This window comes from Oncorhynchus clarkii, chromosome 24 (genome assembly GCF_045791955.1).
Source record: "Oncorhynchus clarkii lewisi isolate Uvic-CL-2024 chromosome 24, UVic_Ocla_1.0, whole genome shotgun sequence".
NCBI classification, from domain to species: Eukaryota; Metazoa; Chordata; class Actinopteri; order Salmoniformes; family Salmonidae; genus Oncorhynchus; species Oncorhynchus clarkii.
The window spans coordinates 10,937,028-10,960,478 of NC_092170.1; the positions used below are offsets into that span (position 1 = coordinate 10,937,028).

General features: G+C 43.5%; 2 protein-coding genes across 6 annotated transcripts; one reads left to right on the forward strand and one right to left on the reverse strand.

Annotated features, from left to right (window-relative positions):
* The first annotated feature begins 10,059 nt into the window (after positions 1–10,059).
* LOC139383051 (uncharacterized) lies at positions 10,060–13,216 on the forward strand. 4 transcript variants are annotated; one of them, XM_071127352.1, is made up of 5 exons: positions 10,060–10,220; positions 11,009–11,911; positions 12,107–12,239; positions 12,449–12,526; positions 12,620–13,216. In XM_071127352.1, exons 2-5 carry the CDS (start codon positions 11,010–11,012, stop codon positions 12,803–12,805), a joined length of 1,299 nt encoding a protein of 432 aa, XP_070983453.1. In that variant the 5' UTR covers positions 10,060–10,220; position 11,009; the 3' UTR covers positions 12,806–13,216. The 4 variants fall into 4 exon arrangements, with proteins under 4 accessions (XP_070983453.1, XP_070983454.1, XP_070983455.1 ...); XM_071127353.1 differs by having other exon boundaries at positions 10,109–10,457; XM_071127354.1 differs by having other exon boundaries at positions 10,109–10,402.
* Positions 13,217–13,446: 230 nt separating this feature from the next.
* Positions 13,447–22,977, reverse strand: LOC139383050 (membrane frizzled-related protein). Of its 2 annotated transcripts, XM_071127350.1 has the most exons (14): positions 22,869–22,977; positions 21,882–22,023; positions 21,640–21,757; positions 18,643–18,774; positions 18,107–18,271; positions 17,725–17,944; positions 17,265–17,395; positions 17,022–17,147; positions 16,724–16,800; positions 16,434–16,582; positions 14,941–15,071; positions 14,525–14,659; positions 14,256–14,383; positions 13,447–13,836 (listed from the first exon to the last, which is right to left on the reverse strand). In XM_071127350.1, exons 2-14 carry the CDS (start codon positions 21,927–21,929, stop codon positions 13,612–13,614), a joined length of 1,785 nt encoding a protein of 594 aa, XP_070983451.1. In that variant the 5' UTR covers positions 21,930–22,023; positions 22,869–22,977; the 3' UTR covers positions 13,447–13,611. The 2 variants fall into 2 exon arrangements, with proteins under 2 accessions (XP_070983451.1, XP_070983449.1); XM_071127348.1 differs by lacking the exon at positions 22,869–22,977 and having other exon boundaries at positions 21,882–22,069.
* Between the last annotated feature and the right edge of the window lie 474 nt (positions 22,978–23,451).

The window sequence follows — 23,451 nt, forward strand, 5'->3', positions numbered from 1 at the left end:
TTGGAGTGGGTCTAGTGTGTCCGGGAGGATGCTGTTGATGTGAGCCATGACCAGCCTTTTCAAAGCACTTCATGGCTACCGGCGTGAGTGCCAAGGGATGGTGATCATTTAGGCAGGTTACCTTCGCTTCCTTGGGCACAGGGATTATGGTGGTCTGCTTGAAACATAAAAGGTATAACAGACTGTCAAGGAGAGGTTGAAAATATCAATGAAGACACTTGACAGTTGGTCCACGCACGCTTTGAGTACACGTCCTGGTAATCCATCTGGCCCAGCGGCTTTGTGAATGTTGACCTGTTTAAAAGGTTTTGTTCACATCTGCTACTGAGATAGTTATCACACAGTCATCCAGAAGAGCTGGTGCTCTCGTGCATGCTTCAGTGTTGCTTGCCTCGAAGCGAGCATAAAAGGCATTTAGCTTGTCTGGTAGGCTCGGGTTTCCCTTTGTAGTCAGTAATAGTTTTCAAGCCCTGCCATGTCCGGCGAGCGTCAAGAGCCGGTGTAGTAGGATTCAATTGTAATCCTGTATTGACGCTTTGCTTGTTTGATGGTTCGTCTGAGGGCATAGCAGAATTTCTTATCAAGTGTCCGGATTAGTCTCCCGCTCCTTGAAAGCGGCCTTTAGCTCAATGCGGATGTTGCCTGTAATCCATGACTTCTGGTTGGGATATGTACGTACAGTCACTGTGGGGACGACGTCGTCAATGCACTTATTGATGAAGCCGATGACTGAGGTGGTGTACTCCTCAATGCCATTGGATGAATCCCGGAACATATTCCAGTCTGTGCTAGCAAAACAGTCCTGTAGTGTAGCATCCGTGTTGTCTGACCACTTCCGTGTTGAGCGAGTCACTGGTACTTCCTGCTTTAGTTTTTGCTTGTAAACAGGAATCAGGAGGATAGAAAATGGTCAGATTTGCCAAATGGAGGGCAGGGGAGAGCTTTGTATGCATCTCTGTGTGTGGAATAAAGGTGGTCTAGGATTTCTCTCTCCTCTGGTTGTACATGTTACATGTTGATAAGTGCCGCTTCTGGTTGAGCATTTTCTTCTTTGCGTATTGCCTTATAGAGTTGGTTGAGAGCGGTCTTAGTGCCAGCTTCGTTCTATGGTGGTAAATAGACAGCTACGAATAATATAGATGAGAACTCTCATTAGATAGCATGGTCTACAGATTATCAAATGGTACTCTACCTCAGGCGAGCAATACCTCAAGACTTCTTTAATGTTAGACATCGCACACCAGCAGTTATTGACAAATAGACATACCCCCATCCCTTGTTTTACCAGATGGTGCATGGAAAATCCCACTAACTCTATATTGTCCATATCGTCATTCAGCCACGTCTCGGTGAAACATAAGATTACAGTTAATGTCCCGTTGGTAGGATAATCTTAATCGTTGGTCATCAATTTTATGTTACAATGATTGCACGTTAGCAAGAAGAACAGATGGCAGTGGGAGTTTACTTGCTTGCCTACGGATTCTCAGAAGGCTGCCCGATCTGCGGCCCCTTTCCCTGCCATTTTCTTCAAGCAAAAAGGCAGAGATCTGGGCCTGTTCCAGTGAAAGCAGGATATCCTTCTCGTCGGACTCGTTAAAGGAAAAAGTTTCTTCCAGTCCGCGGTGAGTAATCGCTGTTCTGAAGTTATTTTTGGTCATAAGAGACGGTAGCAGCAACATTATGTAAACGATAAGTTAAATAAGTTACACAAAACGCAGTAGCACAATTTAGTGACCTTGATTGCATTTCAGCTATCCCTGAACCTGATTTAGCTTTGAGCTTTTTTGCAGATGTCTTCAATACGATTGTGGATTTTTATGTAACCGCTCTTTCGGATTGTAATGGGAACCCAGCTAAATTCTGGAAAACTGTCAAATCCCTGAAGGGTTCTACTTTCACCTCTCGGCCACAACCAATTAATTCAGACACTGGCCTCATTACGGGAAAAAATTCCATCTTTGATACATTTAATCGAGTTCACATGACTGGTGATGCAAAGCACTTCCGCATTGTCTCCGTACTGTTTGTTGCTACATATAAGGCCCTGCCCCGCCCTCCTTTCGGAAAAGCTGACCACGACTCCATTTTGCTGATCCCTGCCTACAGACAGAAACTAAAACAAGAAGCTCCCACGCTGAGGTCTGTCCAACGCTGGTCCGACCAAGCTGATTCCACACTCCAAGACTGCTTCCATCACGTGGACTGGGATATGTTTCGTATTGCGTCAGATAACAACATTGACGAATACGCTGATTCGGTGTGCGAGTTCATTAGAACGTGCGTTGAAGATGTCGTTCCCATAGCAACGATTAAAACATTCCCTAACCAGAAACCGTGGATTGATGGCAGCATTCGCGTGAAACTGAAAGCGCGAACCACTGCTTTTAATCAGGGCAAGGTGACTGGTAACATGACCGAAAACAAACAGTGCAGCTATTCCCTCCGCAAGGCTATCAAACAAGCTAAGCGTCAGTATAGAGACAAAGAAGAATCTCAATTCAACGGCTCAGACACAAGAGGTATGTGGCAGGGTCTACAGTCAATCACGGACTACAAGAAGAAAACCAGCCCAGTCACGGACCAGGATGTCTTGCTCCCAGGCAGACTAAATAACGTTTTTGCCCGCTTTGAGGACAATACAGTGCCACTGACACGGCCTGCAACGAAAACATGCAGACTCTCCTTCACTGCAGCCAAGGTGAGTAAAACATTTAAACGTGTTAACCCTCGCAAGGCTGCAGGCCCAGACGGCATCCCCAGCCGCGCCTTCAGAGCATGCGCAGACCAGCTGGCCGGTGTGTTTACGGACATATTCAATCAATACCTATACCAGTCTGCTGTTCCCACATGCTTCAAGAGGGCCACCATTGTTCCTGTTCCCAAGAAAGCTAAGGCAACTGAGCTAAACGACTACCGCCCCGTAGCACTCACTTCCGTCATCATGAAGTGCTTTGAGAGACTAGTCAAGGACCATATCACCTCCACCCTACCTGACACCCTAGACCCACTCCAATTTGCTTACCGCCCAAATAGGTCCACAGACGATGCAATCTCAACCACACTGCACACTGCCCTAACCCATCTGGACAAGAGGAATACCTATGTGAGAATGCTGTTCATCGACTACAGCTCGGCATTCAACACCATAGTACCCTCCAAGCTCGTCATCAAGCTCGAGACCCTGGGTCTCGACCCCGCCCTGTGCAACTGGGTACTGGACTTCCTGACGGGCCGCCCCCAGGTGGTGAGGGTAGGCAACAACATCTCCACCCCGCTGATCCTCAACACTGGGGCCCCACAAGGGTGCGTTCTGAGCCCTCTCCTGTACTCCCTGTTCACCCACGACTGCGTGGCCACGCACGCCTCCAACTCAATCATCAAGTTTGCGGACGACACAACAGTGGTAGGCTTGATTACCAACAACGACGAGACGGCCTACAGGGAGGGGGTAAGGGTCCTCAGAGTGTATTGTCAGGAAAATAACCTCTCACTCAAAGTCAACAAAACTAAGGAGATGATTGTGGACTTCAGGAAACAGCAGAGGGAACACCCACCTATCCACAACGATGGAACAGTAGTGGAGAGGGTAGTAAGTTTTAAGTTCCTCGGCATACACATCACAGACAAACTGAATTGGTCCACTCACACAGACAGCATCGTGAAGAAGGCGCAGCAGCTGAAGAAATTCGGCTTGTCACCAAAAGCACTCAAACTTCTACAGATGCACAATCGAGAGCATCCTGGCGGGCTGTATCACCGCCTGGTACGGCAACTGCTCCGCCCACAACCGTAAGGCTCTCCAGAGGGTAGTGAGGTCTGCACAACACATCACCGGGGGCAAACTACCTGCCCTCCAGGACACCTACACCACCCGATGTTACAGGAAGGCCATAAAGATCATCAAGGACAACAACCACCTGAGCCACTGCCTGTTCACCCCGCTATCATCCAGAAGGCGAGGTCAGTACAGGTGCATCAAAGCTGGGTCCGAGAGACTGAAAAACAGCTTCTATCTCAAGGCCATCAGAATGTTAAACAGCCACCACTAACATTGAGTGGCTAATGCCAACACACTGACTCAACTCCAGCCACTTTAATAATGGGAATTGATGGGAAATGATGTAAAATATATCACTAGCCACTTTAAACAATGCTACCTAATATAATGTTTACATACCCTACATTATTAATCTCATATGTATACGTATATACTGTACTCTATATCATCTACTGCATCCTTATGTAATACAGTATCACTAGCCACTTTAACTATGCCACTTTGTTTACATACTCATCTCATATGTATATACTGTACTCGATACCATCTACTGTATCTTGCCTATGCTGCTCTGTACCATCACTCATCCATATATCTTTATGTACATATTCTTTATCCCCTTACACTGTGTATAAGACAGTAGTTTTGGAATTGTTAGTTAGATTACTTGTTGGTTATTACTGCATTGTCGGAACTAGAAGCACAAGCATTTTGCTACACTCACATTAACATCTGCTAACCATGTGTATGTGACAAATAACATTTGATTTGATTTGATTTACTTGGCTACCTGACAAACCTTTTTAGTTTTTTACTCTTAACTATTTAATCAAACTCTCTATCTAACAAGTTTACCAACGTCTTAGTTTTGTCCTCAATTTATTTTTCTTACATTTTTTCTACCCTGGACATAACATTATGCCTTCTCATTGCAGTCGCTCTACAGAAGAACTATCGCCTTATGGTGAGGATAGCTGAGTTGCATGTTCGGCTTCAGACGCAATCGTTCAGATGCAAGGCAAGGACACAGCGTCTGTGCCGCCAGTAAATACAGGTTGTGTTAGTCCCCCTGCACAGTCCATTCAGCCGTACAATTTTCTCAATGCTTCTGGAAAGAAAGCCTGTTGGCATGCTCAACCAGTGTTGCTCTTTCAACTGGTTTTCCCCACTAAGCAACAAGTCGGAGTCAGAGCACAAGCCTTCTCAGGTTTCTCCACCCATTATGGCGTCTGAGCCGCCAAAGCCTCCCACCATTAGCTCTGATAAATTGAAAATCCTAGTCATTGGCGACTCCATTACCCGCAATATTAGACTTAAGCAATTAGGCAATGTGGTATATGGCCAATATACCACAAACCCAGAGGTGCCTTATTGCTATTATTAACTGGTTACCAACGTAATTAGAGCAGTAAAAATAAATGTGTTTTCATACTCGTGGTGTGTGATATACCACAGCTGTCAGCCAATCAGCATTCAGGGCTCGAACCACCCAGTTTATAATTAAAAAGAATCATCCAGCTATCATACATTATTTCCCAGTGGGCAGGGCTACCGACGTAAAGGCTAATCTGAAATTGGTGCTGGCTGAGGCTAAAACTGGCGAGTGTAGCTGGTGCAGGGGTATTGTTATCCACATCTGCACCAACGATGTTAGAATGAAACTGTCAGAGGCCACCAAGCGCAACATAACTTGAGTGTAACTTAGACAAGAAAGATGTGTTGGCATCGAGTAATTGTCTCTGGCCCCCTCCCAGTTTGGGGGGGGGGGGGGGGGGGGGGTGATGATGAGCTCTACAGCAGACTTGCACAACTCAATTGCTGCCCCTCCCAAAAGATAGAATTTGTAGATAACTGTCCCTCTCTTGGATCCCCACACAAACAGGACCAAGCCTGGCCTGATGAGGAGTGATGGACTCCATCCAAGCTGGAGGGGTGCTCTCATCTTATCTATCAACATAAACTTATCAACAAACTTAACCTAGCGTGATACCCTAGATGCAGTCGCACCTCTAAAAACAAAACAAAAACATTGTGTCACAAGAAATGAGCTTCCTGGTAGACAGAAAATACCCGAGCCCTGAAGCAATCCTCCAGAAAATTGGAACGGAAATGGCGTTCCAACAAACTATGTATTCCGACTAGCTTGGAAAGACCACAGACAGAACAGTGAGAGATATTTTACCAGATGTATAAATGTAAAGCATTGGCTTGGCATTTCCACTCAATACCAAAAATAATGGTATTGAGAGGAAGCCCAGTTGCCAGAGAGAAGATGGAATGAGATGGATTTTGGCTGACATTCTGCACATTTTCTCATCGACAAAACTTAGGATATCAATATTATTTTCTGTTCCCAAAATTAGAATATATGTTATGAACAGAGTGGACTAAGTTTTGTAAACTTTACTCTTCGCCAAAGTTTCAAAAATGGAGTGCAAAGGCAACTTGAGTTATTGCACACGCGCACTTCACAGAGTAGGTGTTCCCTAACGGAAAAATGTGCATGCTAGCTCATGCTTAGCTCTGCCCACCTCCATGCTTGTTTTGCCAATTAAACAACAGGCTGTGGTCTATCTTGGTTTAGTTCTAAAAATATTTGACAGTACCGTGAAATAACGAAGCGCCCTTACTGGTGCTCGATTAGCCTACTTTTCCAAGCTGGTTGAGGAGAATAAAAACAATCCAATTTATTTTTAATATGGTTACACAGCTAACTAAAAAGCAGCATTCCCCAAGTGAGGATCGCCTTCACTTCAGCAGTGACTCACTCCTTTTTGAATATGCTTATTTCTCCAAAACCTCCAGGAACTAGGATCATTGGAGACACTCAAGTTTTTTTATCCTGTATTTTGACACATTCACAAAAATAGTCATGGCCTTCAAACCTTCCAGCTGCCTACTGGACCCTATTCCAACTAAACTACTGAAAGAGCTACTTCTTCTGCTTGGCCCTCCTATACTGAACGTAATAAACGGCTCCCTATCCTCTGAATGTGTCCCAAACTCACTAAGTGGCAGTAATAAAGCCTCTCCTGAAAAAGCCAAACCTTGACCCAGATTTTTAGATTGTTTAACTAATCAGCCTATTTCGAATTTCCTCCCATTCAATTTATTTTAAAGCAGCAACTCACTGTCTTCCTGAAGACAAATAATGTATGCGAAACACGCTAGTCTCGTTTTAGACCACATCATAGTACCGAGACCGCACTCGTGAAGGTGGTAAATTGCCTTTTAATGGTGTCAGACCAAGGCTCTGCATCTGTCCTCGTGCTCCTAGACCTTAGTGCCGCTTTTGACACCATCGGTCACCACATCCTTTTGTGGAGATTGGAAACCCTAACAGGTCTACAAGGACAAGTTCTTGCCTGGTTTAGATCTCATCTGTCGGAAAGATAGTTTGTCTCGGTGGATGGTTTGTCCTCTGACAAAGCAATGATGTTTGTGTTCCTCAAGGTTCCGTTTTAGGACCACTATTGTTTCCCTATATATTCTACATCTTGGTGATGTCATTGGGAAAAACATTGCCAACTTTCACTGCTATGCGGACGACACACAGCTGTACATTTCAATGGTGAAGCCCCAAAATTGACTAACCCGGAAGCCTGCGTGTTTCAGACATAAGGAAGTGGATAGTGGCAAATGTTTTACTTTTAAACTCGGACAAAACAAAGATACTAGAGTTCTAGGTCCCAAGGAACAAAGACATCTGCTGTTTGATCTGAAAATTAATTTTATGGTTGTACAGCTGTCTCAAATAAAACTGAAGGATCTCTGCATTACTCTGGACAATGATCTCTATTTTGACAAACATATCAAGAAAGGGCAGCTTTTTTCCATCTTCGTAACATTGCAAAAATCTAACTTTTTGTCCAAAAATTATGCAGAAAAGCTCATCCATGCTTTTGTTACTTCTAGATTAGACTACTACAATGTTCTACTCTCCATCTTCCCAGATAAACACTTACTAAAACTTTAGTTTACGCTAAATACGGCTGCAGGAATCTTGAAAAATGTCCCCCCAAAATGGATAATATTACTCCAGTGCTAATCTTTACATTGGCTTCCTGTTAAGGCTAGGGCTGATTTCAAGGTTTTGCTGCTAACCTACAAAGCATTACATGGACTTGTGCGTACCCATCATGCCTCGGACCACCTGGCCTGACGACTCCTGGCTGTCCTCGTCCCCAGTCCACCTGTTCATGCTGCTACTCCAGTTTCAACTGTTCTCCCTGCGGCTATGGAACCCTGACCTGTTCACCAGACGTGCCATCCTGTCCTGGACCTGCTGTTTTCAACCCGCTCTCTTGCTCCCTCTCTCTCCTGCTGTCCAGACCTCGGAATGCTTGGCTTTGAAAAGCCAGTTGACATTTACTCCTGAGGTGCTGACCTGTTGCACCCTTTACAACCACTGTGATTATTATTTGACCCTGCTGGTCATCTATGAACTTTGGAACATCTTAAAGATGCCTTAATGGCCACGTACGCCTATAATCTCCACCCAGCACAGCCAGAAGAGCACTGGCCACCCCTCAGAGCCTGGTTCCTCTAGGTTTCTTCCTAGGTTTTTTCCCCCTAGCCACTGTATTTCTACATCTGCATTGCTTGCCCTTTGGGGTTTTAGGATGGGTTACTGTATAAGCACTTTGACATCTGATGTAAAAAAAAATGGCTTTATAAATACATTTGATTGAATCACCATTTTATTTCAGCGGGTCATCTCTTTGAAAGAACTTCCAAGCCTATTCACAATGATTTTGGTCTGGATGCTGATAGGGAAACTTGCTGAATGATCAAATAAATTATGAATGTCATTGTATGCTGTAGTGTTAAGATTTCCCTTCACAGGAACTATGGGGCCTAGACTGAACCATGAAAAACAGCCCCAGACCGACCATTTATTCCTCCTCCACCAAACTTCACAGTTGGCACTGGGCAGGTAGGGTTCGCCTGGCGAATACAGTTATTTATTTTTATTTTACCTTTATTTAACCAGGTAGGCAAGTTGAGAACAAGTTCTCATTTACAATTGCGACCTGGCCAAGATAAACAAAGCAGTTCGACACATACTCCATGTGTAACTCTGTCGTTGTAAAACAAACATACAGTCAATAATACAGTAGAAACAAGTCTATATACAATGTGAGCAAATGAGGTGAGATAAGGGAGGTAAAGGCAAAAAAAAAGGCCATGGTGGCAAAGTAAATACAATATAGCAAGTAAAACACTGGAATGGTAGATTTGCAATGGAAGAATGTGCAAAGTAGAAATAAAAATAATGGGGTGCAAAGAAGCAAAATAAATAAATAAAGTTGGGAAAGAGGTAGTTGTTTGGGCTAAATTATAGGTGGGCTGTGTTATAATTATAGTTATAGTGCTTATGTTGCTTGTAGAGGCAGTTTAACTCTGTAGTGAGTGTTTAAACAGAGGACAGGCGGTCCCGTTCTGTGAGCTTGTGTGGCCTACCATTTCGCTGCTGAGCCATTAATGCTCCTAGAGGTTTCCACTTCACAATAACAGCACTTACAGTTGACCGGGGCAGCTCTAGCAGGGCAAAATCTGACAAACTGACTTGGAAAAGTGTCATACTATGACGTTGAAAGTCACTGAGCTCTTCAGTAAGGCCATTCTACTGCCAATGTTTGTCTATGGAGATTGCATAGCTGTATGCTCAATTGTATACACCTGTCAGCAAAGGGTGTGACTGAAATAGCCAAATCCACTAACTTTTGTGTTTACACACACACATAAAAATAATATGAATTACGTGATCGGATTATGCCATACTAATGACATAAGATTTGCATAGTGGAAAGTCTGGGAAAAGTTGGAAACAAATGAGTTAAGAGTTTTTGTAAAACGTGGTCACAAATGTAAAAAACTGAGGGAGAGTTTACAGAAATTCTGTTACCAAACTGCATCTGCCCAGTTCTTCCAGTAAATGTTGTTTTGTAAAATATTCCGTGTAAAATTGATCAAAGTTGTCATTGTGATTAGAGCTGTGTGATTTGTTGAACATAACAATCTATGGTTTTTGTTTGGTATAAATTTTTTGTGAAAAATCTAAGAAATTGTCACCGTGGAATTGCCCTGCTTCAAATAAGAAATGAGTAAACTCCTAGATATTTTCTTTTGTAAATAATAACTTCACATAAATGTATAATAATTCATGGTTTGACAGGCCTTATATTATTTGTGGTATGGCATCTCTAAATGGTTGATATCGTTTCACCTCGTGAGGGCAAGTGATGACATTAAGCTTTTTCAGGGACATATTTGGTACTGGCGCAGTAGCTAGCTACTATAGATGTCCAAGGGGAGGCGTCTACCGCTATGCAATATTTATATTGTTGTTTAGAGAGGTTGTTGGGAGAAGAACCGGGCGATTCATTAACCTCCGTTTCTTACTGGACCTGGAATAAGATTGGGATCCTTTTGAGATGTGACTAACTTTATTTTTTTCGTACTAGTTGCATGATAAAATAAAAAAACTTGATAACATTTGCTAACCGGCTAGCAAAATGTGTTTGACAGCTAGGGAACATTGCCTAACCAGCTAGCTATAACGTTAGCTATATCTAGCTAGCCACCAATGACGAGAATCGGATTTGTTTGACAACTTCGGTAATAGCTAATGTTAACTTTAAACCATTTTTTAAGTAGCTGAATTCTAAGAAAGGTAACGTTGAATAGTGTTGGTTGTCAAACTAGCTGGCCATTTGCCAGATTATGCATTGGGCTAGCAGCTAACGTTAGCTTGCTTGCTGACAGCAACTTGAATTTGCAGCGTTGTTGCACAATGTTAGCTACAGATTACATAATGTGCAATCAGGAAAATGACCCATGTCACACTTATTTATATTATATATAACAAATGCAGTACTTTGAAATAGTTATTCTCAAACCTCACTTCGGGGACCCCCAGACGTGTCAAAATTGTGTTGTTCAGAAGTAACGTTAGCACACCTGATTCACTTAAATTAATTAAGGGCTTGATTAATTGTCAAGGTGTAATCAGGTGTACTTGCTTTGGAAATGCATGGAACTGCGGGAGGTCCCAGAGGAGCGGTTTGAGAATCACTGCTGCAGGGAAGAGTGAGGACAACCTATTTATTTGTACTGCACTCATGTCAAAATAGGCTTACTTTTTTTTATTGACATAAGTTAACCAATGAGCCTTGTATAGTGGAGCAAAGGAAATTATTATTTTGTCTCATCTCTATTTTCAAGAATGTTCAGGAGTCCACAAATTCTGGCCTTGACATGCCCTGTCAGAACCCTACTGCTGCTGTCTGTCAGAGACCCCCGCGTGCCTGCCCTGCCTGAACACGCCTGTCAGAGGGGGAATGGACCCAAAGCAGGGAGAAGTCTCTGTCAGGGGGATGGAGGGGAGGAGGCAGTGCCCCTCTCATCAGCCATCTCTTCACACCTTGTTAGCAGAAGCACCTCTGGTTGTGAAAGCTGTCTCCTTAACACCGCACCTCAACACCCCTTACAAAAAGCCACCCCTCCCAACCGACCTCAATTGTCTCAGGACTCTAGCTTTGTCTCTTTGAAACATACACCACGACTGCCGGTGATAGTAGCATGTGACCCTTGGAAAACCACTTCATTGGAACATTTGGACAATTCCAAAGCCACCGAATGTTCTAGCGACCGTAAGTGCCTTCTACAAAGGAGGCAAACTGACAATGGTAGCCAATGTTTGTCTGCTGAGGTGAAGGTCAACATCACATTCAGTGTTAAAAGTAATAGTTACAGTCCTGTTCAAAGTGGCAAGATTCACAAGGACATTTTTCACAGACTGCTTGTGTCCACACCCAAACAGTGGACTGTGGATCCCCAGCGACTCCTTTCACTCCAGAGCCAAGGCCTGCACCAGTCTTCTGCCTCCGGCCCTGAGGGTGCCCTGAGGGAGTGCCTTTCGCTGGTAAACGAGGCGCGCTGCCGGCAGAGCCTGGAGCCTAATGTGGCTCTGTATGAGAAAGACGTCCGGGGGGAAAGGGGGCCCAGTGAGGCCCAGTGGAAGTGGGCGTCTGTGCTGGTCTCTCTTTGCTCTGTGGAGGGAGAGCCCGCCTTCCTGTTCACCCTCAGATCCACAGCACTGAAGGGCAGACACAAGGGCGACGTCAGGTAACCACAGACTCCTGCACCATTCCCACTGCTTTTGGGCTATTTAATGTTTGACATATGATGTCATGACATAACTTAACAACTCTGAAAATGACAACTTTGTTAGTGTGTTTTGAGAAAAACATTGTCTTATAAATGAATGTATGAAGTTGTATAGAAGGCTGGAAATTGACAAAGTGCTGTGTGAATGTCCAGTTTTGCAGGAGGCAAGCGTGACCCCTCGGACAAGGACGTTGTGGACACCGCCCTGAGAGAAGCTTGTGAGGAACTGGGCATCATTGTGGCAACAAACCAAGTGTGGGGCGTGCTGAAACCAATCCGGGATATGGTGAGGACCTTAACCCTAACCATAATCCCTCATGATCCCCATTCATCTCTATGTGACGCACTGACACACACCTAGTAGCTCCCCTCTGCGCTAGAACAGTTGAGATGCTGTAGTATTCTTTCAGTGAAACATTTCTTAATATGAGTATGTCTTCATTATGTAAATTGTTGATCTGCCGCTTATCTTAATCATTGCACATTTTCTCTCAGTCTGGAATGATGATAGCCCCTGTACTGGCCAACCTCGGCCCCCTGGAGGCGCTGTCGTTCAAGCCAAATCCTGCCGAGGTACAGTTACAAGGACTCTGTTTGCCTTTTGGCTGAACTAACACGAATGCCAACTAACATGGCGTTAAAATGACATTTCTCATTCTCTCTCAGGTAGAAGAGATTTTCACCCTGTCGCTCTCCCACGTATGCAGTCCCCAGAATCAGGGATACACCCACTTCCGTACCGGTGAGCGCTACGGATACACCCTGCCCGTGTTCCGCAACGGGAAGCACCGCGTGTGGGGCCTCACTGCTGTGGCCCTCGAACACACGCTCAAACTCATCACGCCGCCATGACAACCAATCATTGCAGCCATCACTACTGTTTTTTTGTATAGTGTAAGTGTGATTACGGAATAATTGAATTATTTGTTTCATATGTGAAATTGATCATTGGGGCTTATGTATCAATTGAGGACTTCTTATAATCAATGTATCCCATATACTGTAAGCATACATGTCAGAAGTGATATATTGAATAAATGAGATATCAGGTAGGTAAGGAACAATCAACTTCCATGTCAAAACCACTTTGGATTGTAATGTCACTGTATTTTGTCATACTGACATAATCTGAGGTTCTCCCTGGAAAGGTAAAATCTTTACAGTTCATTCATTCACTAACTGTATGAAGGTAAGGCACCATCTTTCGGTGTGTCAGAAAATGCAATAAAAATGTGTTACGATTCTATCCTTTTTTGAAACATACAGGTATTGTCTCGGTCAAATTCATTACACAAAAAATGTATGGTTCAATCACACACATTTGCAAAACATCGAGCTACAGTATGTCAAAATCAGCATTGTTTTTATTAGTATGTACATTTATTTTCTATTCCCATGTTAATTCCAACCGGTTCTGTTCCATACATCTGTATTATGCTGTACAAGGCTAGAACCATAGCGTCTGCAGAAGTGCAACATTGTGATTATTTTTGCATGTAAAGGTTCTTAGATGATGATCAGTGTCCAAGTGAGACTGCAAGACTCCTTGAAAAGATTGGAGCTTTGATGGTATTCTTAAGAGTTCTTATAGTCCTGTGTTGGATTCATCTCATAACTATGGTTCTACTGTAGCAAATGAATGGGGCAGGTGCTATACTTCAAGGGCTGGAGCACTCCATAGGGTCTTGGGAGTCAGGTAGCAGGTGGCAGTTGAAGGGCCAGCTGAAGGTGAAGACGTCCAGGGCCTGACTACACTGCTGCGCTGCCCAGGAGCACACTGACCGGCAGGGCTGCAGCACCCCACCCTGAGGGCTGCAGTGGGGCATGAACATCCCACACACCAGCCTGCGCAGGGGCTGGAAACACGCCAGCTCCATCAGCACCTGGTAATAACCACAAACCACAGAGGAGAGAGTTATAGAGTGGCTGTACAGTATCTACCTCCATCAGAATCAAACACTTAAAGGAGGTCTGGACATCCCTTTTAGGGTCTTATTCAGTGTGTAGTTGGTTTATCGTGGATGAAACAACATATTGCTATGCACCAGTGGAGGCTGCTGACGGGAGGGCGACTCATAATAATGTCTGGAATGGCTTGAATGGAATGGTATCAAACACATGAACACCATGTGTTTGATTCCATTCTGGCCATTATTATGAGTCATCCTCCCCTCAGCAGCCTCTACTGCTATGCACCTATATTATGTTACAAACAATGTTCAAGTTAACTAAAAACACATTAAAGAAAAATGTATATTGTTCTGTGTGGTTGTGTGTTGACAGGCCAGGTGTGCGTTCTCACCATGTACTGACGGAGCAGCGTGGCTGCCTCTCTCTGGTCAGCGATGGACAGCCAAATGTTGGGGAAGGAGGTGTGATTGTAGCTCAGGCCCTGACACATCTCCACCTCGATGGGCTCACAGGACAAGCCTGGGGGAGAGGTATGATACAAATACAGAAAACATTACTAATCTGTCATAATGGAGTAATTCTACTTGAAAGCGTAGCAGTTGTGTTATTGCTGTAGGAATCAAACCAATATGATGGGTGTCTTGTGTATTGTTGGCTCACTGAAAGTGGGATAGGTCGAGTTGTCACAGTTGTGCTCATCTGTCCCGTCTGCACAGTCAGTCCAGCCATCACACAGCCACTCCTGGTGCAGGCACTCTCCACTACTGCAGGCAAACTGAGTAGGACTGCATGTTCCTGTCCCAAACAAGTAAACAGGTGATACACTTCTCGTATTTCCAGTGTAATTCCTTTAACTAAACCACTTTTAGATGTTTTAATAAATTGGCGTATTTTCTACGTTTACAAGAGCATAACAGACTAGATACAGGGAGACCGATCTGGGTCATGTTCAGTAAGGAGGAAACGTTTTGAAACAGAGTGAAACAAGGATGGTCCTGTTGCTAAACTTTTTGCTACGGTCTGTCCTACTGAACACCACCGGTGTGTGTGTGTGTGTGTGGGGGGGGGGGGCTCACTCTCAGAGAGGGAGATGGCCTGGTAGGACGCGTTGAAGCCACTGTCTGCCACACCCTCGTCAGCCACAAATACCACGGTTATCTGAGGCCCAGAGGAGGTCAGCTCAGGAGGCAGGCTGGTGCCACAGTACCTGGGACAGGATAGAGAAGGAACACTAGTGCTGGTTGTGGTACATTAACAGTAGTACTGTGTTACAAGCTGTTGTACAGTAGGGTACAATTGGCCTGGTCCCAGATCTGTTTGTGACCATGTTCTGTTTCACAACCGTAGGTGTCCCCACCACAGGCTAGCCTACTACAGGCTACACTGTCTTATCAAGGAAGAGTGCTGTTACTGTTGTGAATGTTTTATGGTACACATACAGTACCAGTCAAAAGATAGCCACACCTACACATTCAAGGGTTTTCTTTATTTTTACTATTTTCTGCATTATAGAATAATAATCAAAAAGACATCAAAACTATGAAATAACACATATGTCATGTAGTAGCCAACAAAGTGTTAAACAAATCAAAATATATTGTCCTGTTGAAAAACAAATGATAGTCCTTATAAGCGCTAACCAGATGGGATTGCGTATCACTGCAGAATACTGTGGTAGCCATGCTGGTTAAGTGTGCCTTGAATTCTAAATAAATCACTGACAGTGTCACCAGAAAAGCCCCCCCACTCCATCACACCTCCTCCTCCATGCTTCATGGTGGGAACCACATATGCAGAGATCATCCGTTCACCTACTCTGCATCTCACAAATACACGGTTGTTGGAACCATAAATCTCAAATTTGGACTCATGAGAGCAAGTTTCATCATAAGGCTTGATGGTTTTTGCGACTTCACTTGAAGACACTTTCAAAGTTCTTGAAATTTTCCATATCAACTGACCTTCATCTCTTAAAGTAATGATGGACTGTCATTTCTCTTTGCGTATTTGAGCTGTTCTTGCCATAATATGGACTTGGTCTTTTACCAAATAGGGCTATCTTCTGTATACCACCTCTACCTTGTCACAACACAACTGATTGGCTCAAACAAAATTCCACAAATTAACTGTTAACAAGGCACACATGTTAGTTGAAATCCATTCCAGGTGACTACCTCATGAAGCTGGTTGAGAGAATGCCAAGAGTGTGCAAAGCTGTCATCAAGGCAAAGAGTGGCTACTTTGAAGAATCTCAAATATAAAGTATATTTTGATTGATTTAATACTTTTTTGGTTAATACATGATTCTGCATGTTATTTCATAGTTTTGATGACTTAGAAAACAGTAAAAAAAAAATTGTACAAATAAAGAAAAACCCTTGAATGACTTTTGACTGGTTCTGTATTCATGTCACATACTGTCTGTCATACAACACCTACGCTTGATTTTAGAACATTTCATTTGCCTAGATGTACTTGCTTTGAGCATTCCTTTTTTCAACCCTTCTGAACTAATTCATTGGTAGTGTATGAAATAAAAACATTGGGAAGCTATTATAATAGGTCTTACCGTCCGAGTACTCTGCCGGCCCCGGTATCAGCACTGTCACGCACCTCTACATAGTCAAACTCACACACGTCCTGAGTCTCCAGACTGAAGTTATGGAAACTCAGCCTGATCACATGACCCTCCTCCACAGAGATCTGCCATGTGCACAACTGACAGAGAAATAAGAGTAGATTAAACATACTTTACCATGGTAGGATTTCATGAAGTCTATTCTGGGTATATGGCTGGGTATGTCAATTAGATATGATGCATGTTGGTGACGGTTTACTAGATCAGGTGTAGGTAGGTACCTGTTGTTGAGGGTAAGGCTTTGGGTGGTTTGGACTCGCCAGGTAGCCGTAGAGTCCAGTCTTTTGGCCCCCACACTCTGTTCAACAACATAGCAAAAAACGGTGATGTTTAGTTTCGCATAGATAAGCAAACGATTGCCCTTTTTTCTAGAATTGATTACCAGGCTTCCTCACGACTTTGTGATGAGCGAGACTTAGGAGACTACCATTTTGCATTATTTTGCTATGAGCTGCTGTATGTATGCAGATGACTCACTATGATGCTGAGTGTGTACTGTGCTGTACACCCTGTTCTTACCTTTGTGCTTGTGGCTGCAGTTGGCCTCATCAGAGAGGTCATGACAGTTGGGCTGACCGTCACACACTGACACAGGCAGGATGCAGCGCCCGTGGTCACACATAAACTCCTCCCTGGAGCAGCTCTCTGAGAACAGACACACACATTGCTGATGGTATATGTTAATGTACTGTGAAAATACATGTTTCCAGAAGCAAAGATCAATTCAGTGTCTGTTGATTCTACCTCTGACCCCGTACTCACTCTGTTCAAGTGTGATGGCGTGGTACTGGGCGATAAAGCCACTGCCTCCGATGCTCCCGTCAGAGCGGAAGGTCACCCACACAGTGCTGCTGTTGGTGTTCACAGTAGGGGGTGCCACGTTGCCGCAGAACCTAGAGTGGAGATAACGTTCACTTTTAAAATGTCAGCCACAAAAGGAAATCATAATGCATCTTTATTCTTCACCTAAAATCCCTCAACAGCAGAACCGCAAAATATTCAGGGCCAGAAAGTAGGCAGAGTTGCCATCTATACAGAACTTGTATGCCACCTAGTTGCCACAGTGTGTCATGAAGAGTATGATTTTTCAAGAGGCTGTCATGCATTAGGTTCAGAAGTGTGTAAAACATGCCCTTAGTCACTTATGTTAATCTGATCCTGGATCTGTGATTAGAGGCATCTTCCACCTTGAACAAGTTTAGATACAGTATGTTTGACCCACCTGGTGACAACAGAAGGCTGCTCCGTCTCCTCCTGAACCTCCAGCCAGTCAAAGAGGCAGGGGGATGGTCCTTCTATGGTCAGAGAGGACACATGGATCTGGACCAGGGATGGAGGGTGCGCCCGTATCACCCAGACACACAGCGAGTCTGGGGGATACGATCCAGGGTGGTTGGGGGAGCTAAAGCTGCCCTCTGAGGCTGTCAATACACCCCCACAACCTGAGACAGACAAACAGTGAGAGAAGTACAGGGTAGTGTATTACTGTATTATTATTGTATTGTATGTATCTGTAAGTAAGTACATATCTGTAAGGTACAATCATTGGAATATAACTACTTATTCTATTTTTATGGATACAATTGTAGTAGAAAAATACTCACTAGTTTCAGGGGTAGGGTATCTGACTGGCTGTGGGGCCACTGTAATGTCCCTCTGACTGTGGTTGGTGGAGGTTGTGGGTAGATCACGAGGCAGTCCATCTCCAGTCAACAAGTCCAGGGGATTGGTCGACACCACTTCCCCATCCACACTCTGCCCCTTTAGCTCTGTGTTGTGAAGAACCCAGTGGGAGATAGAGTAAGAGGACATTAGTGAATGGCACAAGCTTGTGATGTGCACAAGTACTGCACTGCCATTCCATGCTCAAGGGACCATATAGTGTATGAATTGGCAATGCTAGTTTAAATAAGGATATTGTGTCCATAATTATGTAGGTGTCTATGAGATTGAGATTTTTTTCATTAGGGTCCTTCCAGATTTTTTGAGAGATGAGTGAAATGTATGTACACCATGCTCAGTGAACACTTTCTGTTGAGGATCAGAGGTCCCACTGTTCCACCCATAGAATGACATGGATTTATAGTATCTGTGTGGTACCACTCCTCCCACTGCCCCCCCCCCCCCCCCCCGCACTCACGTGTGAAGATGAGCACCAGTGCCAGGCCCAGAGCTGCTACCAGGAGCACAGCTGCAACAGAGACCACCACGGCCCCCCAGCTACACCACGGGCCCCGCAGACGCATCACACACACACTGAACACACCTCGGACTGGGACACACACACACGCACACACACACACAGGGAGGAAAGACATGGGTGGTTGAGGAAACTTTAAGTTGTACCGCAAAAATGGAAGGGGCAAGTGGAAGGGGGAAAAAGTAAGGAACTTGTCTGTCGGCCCTGCATTAAAGACCTAAATTGTGATAAATAAAAAAGATACCAGTTTAATTTAAGGACCAAAAAAGTGACAGCTGTGCCATATATATTGCATCATTCTTAAATGGCCAAACTGAGCAATGATGGGAGAAGGGCCTTGGTCAGGCAGGTGACCAATAACATGATGGTCACTCTGACAGAGCTTTAGAGTCCTCTGTGGAGATGGGAGAAGTTTCCAGAAGGACAACCATCTCTGCAGCACTCCACCAATCAGGCATTTATGGTAGAGTGGCCAGACGGAAGCCACTCCTCAGTAAAAGGCACATGGCAGCCCGCTTGGAGTTTGTCAAAAGGCAGCTAAAGACTCTCAGACCATGAGAAACACAATTCTCTGGTCTGATGAAACCAAGATTGAACTCTTTGGCCTGAATGCCAAGCGGAATGTCTGGTGGAAGCCTAGCACCATCCCTACGGTGAAGCATGGTGGTGGCAGCATCATGCTGTGGGGATAACCCTAAGCACACAGCCAAGACAACTTAGGAGTGGCTTCGGGACAAGTCTCTGAATGAACTTGACTGGCCCAGCCAGAGCCCGGACTTGAACACGATCAAACATCTCTGGAGAGACCTGAAAATAGCTGTGAAGCAATGCTCCCCATCCAACCTGACAGAGCTTGAGATGATCTGCAAAGAAGAATGGGAGAAACTCCCCAAATACAGGTATGCCAAGCTTGTAGAATCATACCCAAGAAGACTCAAGGCTGTAATCGCTGCCAAAGGTGCTTCAGCAAAGTACTGGGTAAAGGGTCTGAATACTGTGTGATATTTCAGTTTTTTAATTTTTAATATATTAGCAAAAATGTCAAAAACCTGTTTTTGCTTTGTCATTATAGGGTATTGTGTTTACATTGATGAGGGAAAAAAACGATTTAATTAATTTTAGAATAAGGCTGTGACCTAAGAAATGTGGAAAAAAATCAAGGGGTCTGAATACTTTCCGAAGGCACTGTATATACAGTACCAGTCAAAGATTTGGACACACCTACTCATTCCAGGGTTTTTATTTATTTTTACGATTTTCTACATTGTAGAATAATAGTGAAAACATCAAAAATATGAAATAACACATATGGTAAAAAGTGTTAAACAAATCAAATCATATTTTAGATTTTAGATTCTTCAAAGTAGCCACCCTTTGCCTTGATGACAGCTTTGCACACTCTTGGCATTCTCTCAGCCAGCTTCATGAGGTAGTCACCTGGAATGCATTTCAATTAACAGGTGTGCCTTGTTAAAAGTTATTTTGTGGAATTTAAAAAAATCATAATTCGTTTGAGCCAATCAGTTGTGTTGTGACAAGGTAGGGTTGGTATACAGAAGATAGCCCTATTTGGTCAAATATCAACTCTATATTATGGCAAGAACAGCTCAAATAAGCAAATAGGAACAGCATTCCATCATTAATTTAAGACATGAAGGTCAGTCAATACAGGACATTTCAAGAACTTTAAAAGTTTCTTTAATTGCAGTCGCAAAAACCATCAAGCAATATCATGAAACTGGATCTCATGAGGACTGCCACAGGAAAGGAAGACCCAGAGTTACCTCTGCTGCAGAGGATAAGTCCATTAGAGTTACCAGCCTCAGAAATTGCAGCCCAAATAAATGCTTCACAGAGTTCAAGTAACAGACACATCTCAACATCAACAGTTCAGAGGAGACTGTGTGAATCAGACCTTCATGGTCAAATTGCTGCAAAGAAACCACTACTAAAGGACACCAATAAGAAGAAGGGACTTGCTTGGGCCAAGAACACGAGCAATGGACATTAGACAGGTGGAAATCTGTCCTTTGGTCTGATGAGCCCAAATTTGAGATTTTTGGTACCAACCGCCGTGTCTTTGTGAGACATAGAGTAGGTGAACGGATGATCTCTGATGTGTGGTTCCCACCGTGAAGCATGGAGGAGGAGGTGTTATAGTGTGGGGGTGCTTTGCTGGTTACACTGTCAGTGATTTATTTAGAATTCAAGGCACACATAACCAGCATGGCAACCACAGATTTCTGCAGCGATACACCATCCCATCTGGTTTGCGCTTAATGAGACTATCATTTGTTTTTCAACAGGACAATGACCCAAAACACCACCAGCCTGTGTAACGGCTATTTGACCAAGAAGGAGAGTGATGGAGTGCTGCATCAGATGACTTGGCCTCCACCATCACTCGACCTCAACCTTATTGAGATGTTTTGGGATGAGTTGGACCGCAGAGTGAAGGAAAAGCAGCCAACAAGTGCTCAGCACTTCAAGACTGTTGGAAAACCATTCCAGGTGAAGCTGGTTGAGAGAATGCCAAGAGTGTGCAAAGCTGTCATCAAAGCAAATATAAATATATTTTGATTTGTTTAACACTTTTTTGGTTACTACATGTGTTATTTCATAGTTTTGATGTTTTCACTATTATTCTACAATGTAATAATGAAAACCCTTGAATGAGTAGGTGTGTCTAAACATTTGACTGGTACTGTATATATTTACAAAAATTTTGATCGACCCCCTAAATATTTTATTTTTATTATTTAACTTTCAGTTAGAACCTTCCTATCCCTCCTAGAATCTTTGTTTCCACTTTCCAATGGTGTAATACAACAGCTAGATCAAATTGAATAGGTCTTGGCATCTGAATCAACCAATCTTGTTGCGTATCCAACTCCGGTGTGATGTTATGGAACAGGGAAACTAGGTTGTCAGACTCACTGATTGTAGCTGGGCTCTTTACTGGCTCTAGGGCCATGGCAGTACTGGCAGAACTGAATCCTTCCACTTTCTCCTCACGCTCACCATCAAGCTCAAACGCAGGGTTGCAGAAAACATTCTGTGAAAAGCAAAGACAACTGGTATAACATGGAACGCCAAGTAACTTTCCACCATGAATGCAAAGTTGCTATCAAAAATTGGAACCAAAATTCCAGGCCCACACAAGCTATCGCTGTCCTCACCTTGTAAATGTCCGAGGAGTAAACAGATACTTCAGTGAGGTCTGTCATCTTTGGTTAAAGTTCAGTTTCAGTCTTCCAGGGAAACATTGAGCACCCACATCCTAAGACCTACTCCAGTGTAGTCAAGTGTTGTTGTTAAGAGCTCATCAACAACATGTTTGTTGAAATGTGAAAGGAGAAAAGGTGACTTTGAAACATTTCAGCAGGAAAGCTCAATGTGACAGATAAAAAAAGTCATCATTTTGTTACGAATACCAAAAATCTATGTCTATATACATCCACAATGTAAAAGAATCCCACAAGAACAAAATATTTAGTCCACCAATTTCAGGTTTAAAATCCAGTGAAAGTGCCCCAAGTGTTTATAGTCCGCTTCTCCTTTTATCACTTTATTAAGTCACGGCGTGTCTGTGTGTGTGAGGTAGGCAGATGTGCAGTCTGTTCTTGTTTTGTTGAGGGTGAGTAATTTGTTATAAAAGACGCATAGAACTCCCTTCACAGTGTTCCACAAAGCCGAGTCAGCTGAGAGGACTGAGCTCTGGGGCAGGAGGGGGGTTGGGTGGAGTGAGGTGTAGGGGCCACTCAGAGAAAATTCTCCATGATACACATAATGACCATCTAATCTCCTAAAATGTTTCTCACACACTAACACACACACTAAACATTGGCAAGCACAAACGGAGTAATTTGCAAATCATACAGTGTATTGTCAGCATGGCCCTAACTTGGGGTGAAGTTGGGACCGTGTAGTGGAACTGCGTTAAAAGGATTTGCAGTCAGATTTAAGTTTTTGTTTTACAACCCACATTTCTCCTTCCCATTCATAGTCGTCCCCTTCATTACTGACTCGGTAGACGATGCAACGATTTCTAAATATCAGAGGCTATTTGAGTCTCGAAGTAAAATATTACAGTTAAAATAAAGATCACAACACATGAATAATAATGTTATAAATGTGTAATAAATGTAAATGTAAAGTGAACTCACCCAGTTCTGAGAAAACATTACTCAATCCATGCTTTTGTGTTCGCTGGGGTTTGTTAATGGACTCATCAAATAAGATAACTACTTAGTAGCATGTAGACATATATTTTTAGTCAGACACCATCAGAGACTGACAGGAATAAACAGATACTTGTCATGCATGCTATCACTCTGTTGTTGTGTGCGGTCTTCTCCTTCGTCTCTGTCAAAGAGGGTGAGTACTGAGATGGTAAGGGAGATACAGGAGTCAGAAGTTACTGTTACAAACAACACCATACATGATCTCTCAGTAATGTTTTTGTATCTCAGTAAAATGTTGCATTTCCTTCAGACATGCAGTACCAGTCAAAAATTTGAACACAGCTACTCATTCAAGAGCTTTTCTTATTTTTTTGCTATTTTCTACATTGAAGAATAATAGTGAAGACATCAAAAATATGAAATAACACATACGGAATCATGTAGTAACCAAAAAAGTGTTAAACAAATCAAAATATATTTGAGATTCTTCAAAGTAGCCACCATTTGCCTTGATGACAGCTTTGCACACTCTTGGCATTCTCTCAACCAGCTTCACCTGGAGATC